The following is a 6,993-nucleotide window of genomic DNA, read 5'->3' on the forward strand; positions in this document are numbered from 1 at the left end:
ACTCCTCACCAAGAAAGAAGGTTGCTCTTCACCATTGGAATTGACTCTGGTACTTACAGTATTGGCTTCAGACTGTGCCACAGGGAATAAAAGGATATTAGCATGTAGTTCTTAACTGCATTACAGTGTGTAGATGATGACATTCAGATGAACTTAATACACAGGCTGATGGCTATGCTAACCGCTGGTCTGGTACAGAAACTGAGAGGTTTTTCCTTCTGGTGTCTAAGTTTTATTATGTCCTGGGTATGAAAGGCATTTGATACCTTTTTTTTTAAACTATGGGGTTTATTTTTCTAAATATGGGTTGATCGATCAGTTACTTGATTGGGGATGCCCTTAAAAGAAAGTAAGTTTTCCCAACGTGACCCTTAAAGGATTAGAGAAGTTCATTTATTAAATTCTCTGTTGGGAGAACAAAACTTCTCTCCCCTGACACTTTATTATTATCTTTGATTTTTCAAAGGGCCTTGATTGGTGGTTGTGCCTCAGCTAGAATTTATGGGACTTTCGTTGCTGTATGGTTGGCATTTATAAAATCTGAAGTATCATAAATAAAGTTATTTATTTAATTATACTAAAAAAAAAAAAAAGAGTAGGATGTCTGCCCTTGCCCTTTCTATTTAGGTTTACATTGTATTAGAGGTGCTAGCCAGAGCAATTAGACTAGAAAAAGAAAGAATGTATTCACATTGGGAATAAAGAAGTAAAACTATTTGTATTTTTAAATGATATGACCTTGTATATGAAAAATCCTTACACAGACTGTTAGAGATGATAGGATTTTTCATATACAAAATCATGTAGTATACGGAAGTCAATGGCTTTGGTAAGGCTATAAGAAACATTAGTATACAAAAGTCAATTCTATACCCTAGCAATGAACCATCTGAAAATGAAATTAAGAAAACAGTTCTACTTCCAGTAGCATTAAAAAAGCAACTTGTTTATTCAACAAATTTAATTTAAAAAATCTAAGATTTTGTACACTGAAAACTATAAAACATTTTTGAAAGAAATTAAAGAAGACCAAAGGCTGTGGTACTGGCAGATAGATAGACATATGGATCAAGGGAATAGAATTGAGAGTCTGGCCATAAATGTAGGAATTTATTTCTAATTAGTTTTTGATAACAGTGATTTAATAAATGGAAAGACATCCCATGTTTGTGGATGGGAAGACTTAATGTTAAGGGCACTACTACCCAAAATGATATACAAATTTAACATACTCTCTGTCAAAATCACAGCAGGCTTTTATGCAGAAATTGTCCCCAAAATTCATATGGAAATGTGAAGGACCCAGAATAGCCAAAATCTTCTTAAAAGTGAAAACAAAGTTAGAGGACTCACACTTCCTGATTTTAAACTTATAAAACTATAGCAGTTAAGAATCTGTGGTATTGGTGTAGGGACACACATTGATCAATGGAATAGAATTGAGAGGCCAGAAGGAAACCCATATGTTTATGGTCAATTGATTTTTGATAAGAGTGTCAAAACAGTTCAGTGGGAGGAAGAATGTTTCATGTCAACACATGGTGCTGAGAGAATAGATATTCACAGGGGAAAAAAAATGAAATTGGACCTCTACATCACAACATATATAAATATTAACTCAAAATGGATCAAAGATCTAAAAGTAAGAGCTATTAAACTCTTAGAAGAAAACATAGGTGTAACCCTTTGTGTCCTTGTGTTAGGCAGTGATTTGTTACATAGGACACCTAAAGCATAAGCAACAAAAGAAAAAATAAAGTCAGGACATTATTAAGCACAATTTCTTAATTGTGCTTCAAGGACACAATAAAAAAATTGAAAAGACAACCCACAGAATGGGAGAAAAAGTTTGCAAATCATATATTCTGTAAGAATATTATCTAGAATATATAAAGAATTCTTAAACTGAGAAACAAAAAGACAAATAATCCAATTTAAAAATGGGCAAAATCTTTGAATAGACGTTCCTCTGGAGATCTTACAAGTGGCCAGTAAACATGTGAAAAGATGCTCAAGTAATTGTTAGGGAAATGCAAGTCAAAACCATGTTAAGGTGTCATTTTACACTCACTAGGAAGGCTAAAATAAAGAAGATATAAGTGTTGGTGAAGATAGGGAGTAGTTGGAACCATCGTACATTGCTGATGGGAATGTAAAATGGTGCAACTACTTGGGAAAGCAGTTTGGTAGTTTCTCAGGAAACTAAACTTGGACTTACCAGTTTTACTCTTAGGTATACACCTGAGAGAATTGAAAATATGTGTTCACAAAAAAACTTGGACACGAATGTTACAATAATAGGAGCATTATTATGAATAGCCAGAAAGTGGAAACAAATACCGATTGATTGATGAATGGATAAACAAAACGTGGTATATCCATGCAATGGAATATCATTCAGCTATAAAAATGCATGAATTACTGATACCTGCTATAACATGGATGAACCTTGAAAACAGTATTCTAAGTGAAAGAAGCCAGACATGAACGGCCACATAATGTTTGATTCCATTTATATGAAATGTTCAAAATAGGCAAATCCATAGAGATAGAAAGTAGATTAGTGGTTGCCAGGGGCTATAGAGTGACTTCTAATAGTTACAGGGTTTCTCTGTTGATTATGAAAATATGCTCGATACTGGTGAGGGTTCCATAACCTTGTGAATATACTAAAAACCACTGAATTGTACATTTAAAAGTATAAATTTTATGGTATGTGAGTTTTATCTCCATTTTAAAAAGGAGACAAACCTACCCATAAAGATCCTTCTAATTCTGATAACAATGATTTTTCAGTGGATGTGTAATAAAATTATTATAAAGTATATGTTAAAATTATTACTTGTCACATGAACTATCCAGGTATTATGATTTCTTTCTTAGAGTAGAATATTCATGTCTTCTTGTCCCTTTACATGACTTTTAATCATAATTTGGCTATGTGGTAAAAGAATTCTGAATATACGTGTTAAATCATTTGCAGTGCCTTTGGCTTCAAGTTATAAAGAACCTAAATAAAAAGTGACATAATAATGTTTATGCCTTGCATGGTTAGATTGGAGGTAGAGCAGCTTCGTGGTTGGTTAAGCTGGTTAATGCAATGATACATCATCAAAGGCCCAGATTCTGTCTATTTTATCCTCAATGTGTCATCTTTGCCGTCAGGCTGTTTGGTTTTCTGATCAACCTCCCATCCAAATAGGAAGTTTCCAAAAAGAAAAACAGAAACTGTTTATGCCTTCTACCATCATCATCTTTTTTTAAAGAGTGAGAAGCCTTTTCCAGAAGCCCCATAGCAAAACTCCTTCCACATTTCATTGGCCAGAATAGGATCATAAGACAATTTCTAAACCAGTCCCTGGAAAGGGAAGTGGAATGTTTATTTTTAAATTCTTTTAAATAGACTTTATCTTTTTTAGGTGGTTTTCGGGTTTACAGAAAAATTACACAGACAGTACAGAGTTCCCATATGATCCTGCCACACATACTTTCCCTTGTTATTAATATTTTGTATTAGTGAGGTACAGTTTTTTTACAATCGAGGAACTGATATTGAATAATAACAATATTATAAACTAAAGTCCATAGTTTACATTAGGGTTTACTTTTTGTGTTGGACGGTTCTATGAGTGTTGATAAATGCATGATCTCATGTATCCACTATTCACCATTACAATAACATACAGAATAGTTTCACTGCCCTAAATGTGTCCAGTGCTATACTGTTCATCTCTTACCTTCTCTCCCTCAAGCCACTGGTAATCGTTGCCCTTTTTAATGTCTCTGTGGTTTTGCCTTTTCCAGAATGTCACCTAGTTGGAATCATACAGTTTGTAGGCTTTTCAGCATATTTCATGTAGCAATATGCATTTAAGTTTCCTCTGTGTCTTTTAGTGTCTTGGTCGCTCATTTCTTTTTATTGCTGAATAATATTCCATTGTATGAATGTACCACAGTTTGTTTATCCATTCACCTATTGAAGGACATTTTGGTTGCTTCCAAATTTTGACAGTTATGAAAAAAGCTGCTATAAGCATTGATGTATAGATTTTGCTGGATCATATCGTAAGCCTAGTTTCTCTTTGTAAGACACTGCCAAACCATCCAGCAAGGTGGGAGGAATGTACCATGTTACATTCTCATCAGCACTGCAAGTGCCTGTGGCCCTGTGTTCTTGTCAGCATATGCTCCTGTCCACGTTTTGGGTTTTAGTCATTCTAATAGGTGTGCAGTGGCATCTCATTGTAATTGGCAGTTTTCTAAGGACACGTGATGTTCAGCATCTTTTCATATGTTTATTTGCTGCCTGTATGTCTTCTTTGGAAGGTGAGGTGTCCTCTCTTCAAATCTTGACCATTTTTTAATTGGGTTGTTTGCTTTCTTACTGAGTTTTAAGAATTTTGTTTACATTTTGGATACAAGTCCTTTACCAGATACATGTTTTCCAGATACTTTCTGCCAGTCTGTGGCTTTTCGTTTATGTGTTTTCATTTAGCACTTTCATTTAAGTGTTTTTCACAAGGCAGATGTTTTGGTTTTTCTTTTGGAGATCATGCTTTTGGTGTTGAATCTAAAAAATCATCATTAAATCCAAGTCACCTGGATTTTCTCCTATGTTTATAGTTTCACACTCCACATTTAGGTCTGTGATCCATTTTGAGTTACCTGTTGTGAAAGGTGTAAGGCCTGTTGAGATTTTTTTTCTGTGTCGATGTCTTAATTCCAGCACCAACCATTTGTTGAAAAGACTATCCCTTCTCTATTCGGTTGCCTTTTTCCTTTGTTAGAGATCATTCGACTATATTTATGTAGGTCTGTTTCTGGGCTTTCTGTTCTTTTCCATTCTGTTAACAGTACCCTACTGTCTTAATCACTGTAGCTTTATATATGTCTTTAAGTTGGATAGTGTCAGTACTGTGTTGTTCTTCAGTATTGTATTGGCTATCCTGGGTTTTTTGTTTTTCCATACAGACCTTAGAATCAGTTTGCTGGTGTCCACTATTAATAACTTGCTGGGATTTTGATTAGAATTATGTTGAATCTAGATCAAGTTGGGAAAAAAGCAACATTTTAACAATATTTGCACCTTCCTATCAGTGAACATGGGATATCTCATCATTTATTTAGATTGTCTTTGATTTCTTTCATCAGTGTTTTGTTATTTTGCTCATATAGATCATGTCTATATTTTGTTAGATTTGTATTTATTTCATTTTTTGTGCTAGTATAAATGGTGGTATGTTCTAAATTTCAAATTCCAATTGTTCATTGCTGGTATATAGAAGAGCAATTGGCTTTTGTGTGTTAACTTTGTATCCTGCAAGTTTTCTATCTTCACTTCTGTTTATTTTTTATTCTTAATAAAACTAGTAGACTTAGCACCTTTGCTTTAGATAATCTTTTTGAAGAATTTGTAACGTTTTCATTTTATTTTTTCTTGCAGAGAATGTCTTGGGAAGCATGAGGTGAGTTATAGGCACAAATTTTAAGTAAAGCTTATAATTTATGCCTCTTCTATTGAGGATTGTTAGAAATGACAAGGTATAATTATTATTTTTTTAGTGCTTTAAAAAGTACAAGAGTTATCTGCAAATTTTTTTTAAAGATGTACTTTATTTTAGAGTGGGAGAGAGAGAGCTCATGTGTGCCAGTGGGAAGGGGCAGAGGCAGAGGGAGAGGGAGAGAAGCAGACTCCCCACTGATCAGGGAACCTGACATGGGGCTTGATCCCGAGAGCCTGAGATCATGACCTGAGCCAAAATCAGGAGTCGGATGCTCAACCAACTGAGCAAACCAGGCGCCCCTCTGCTGATGTTTAAAATATACTGTGCTTTTTGGGAATTAGCCAATGTATATGTGGTCACTATAGCATCGTTGTATTGAATTTCCCTTTTGGGAATAGAATGTTTTGCTTATTGGCATTCATTTTTTGGATTTTTTGATAGGTTACTTTGATTTTGAATATAACTATTATTAATGAAAATGTGTTAGACCTTTATGAAACTTGTTCTCAAATGATAATAGAGTCATTTCAGAAACATGGGTCCAGAAGGTTTTGTGTGTGTTGCTGATTTTCTTTTTTCTTTTTTTTTTTTTTAAGGTGAGTCCACTACCATGCCATGCTATAGGACCTTACTCTTGTAAGAGAGTATGTGGACGAACCTTAGGTTGTCAGAATCACACGTGTATGAAAGAATGCCACAAAGTAACTGAAATTGATACCTGCGTTGGCAAAAACAAGGTAATATCCTTAGGTTGAATGTATATGTGCTTCTAGTATGCTTGGAACATTTTTTTGAATAATTATGCCGTAAATATTTTTACATTTTGTTAGAACTTTTTTATTCCGTCTTGCCCTCATCCCTTCTCCTTCCTTGCCTCTCTTAATACAACCAGCTTTAACAGCTTGGTGTGTATTTCTCTTTATCTTTGTGCTAACTCATGATAATAAGCCTTTTAATGTTCTCTCAACATACTGTACTGTGTTAATACATAGGCTTTGATTTTATGCTAAAGTACAGAAATTATGTGTCTATTTAGATAGTAGTTAATAATATCACTTCCACTTCTGTTCATTTATATCTCTGGCTTTAGTCTGCAACATTTGTTCTCAGCAATTTTTTTTAAACCTAACATCTGTGATAGGCAATGTTCACAATTTTTTTTTAAATTTTATTTTATTATGTTATGTTAGTCACCATACAATACATCATTAGTTTTTGATGTAGTGATCCATGATTCGTTGTTTTCGTATAACACCCAGTGCTCCATGCAGTACGTGCCCTCTTTAATACCCATCACCAGGCTAACCTATTCTCCCACTTTCCTCCCCTCTAGAACCCTCAGTTTGTTTCTCAGAGTCCATAGTCTCTCATGGTTCGTCTTTCCCTCCGATTTTAATAAATTCCCAATCGTTCATTGGAAATAAAGTAAATAGCATCACAGATGTAGGGCATGTGTGTGTGAAATTCACTAAAAGCATTTTCTTTTTTT

General features: G+C 34.3%; 1 protein-coding gene across 5 annotated transcripts in view; it reads left to right on the forward strand.

Moving 5' to 3' along the window:
- Window positions 1-6,993, forward strand: part of NFXL1 (nuclear transcription factor, X-box binding like 1) — a 78,052-nt gene that overhangs the window by 38,640 nt on the left and 32,419 nt on the right. For all 5 annotated transcript variants that reach the window (XM_031035554.2, XM_031035555.2, XM_081812419.1 and 2 more), the window contains exons 16-17: window positions 5,444-5,465; window positions 6,101-6,241. In XM_031035554.2, coding sequence (XP_030891414.1) covers window positions 5,444-5,465; window positions 6,101-6,241 — 163 coding nt within the window. The remainder of the gene's footprint in view (window positions 1-5,443; window positions 5,466-6,100; window positions 6,242-6,993) is intronic.

The sequence above is a fragment of the Leptonychotes weddellii genome, chromosome 2 (assembly GCF_054177405.1).
Source record: "Leptonychotes weddellii isolate Sample4059 chromosome 2, ASM5417740v2, whole genome shotgun sequence".
Lineage (NCBI taxonomy): Eukaryota > Metazoa > Chordata > Mammalia > Carnivora > Phocidae > Leptonychotes > Leptonychotes weddellii.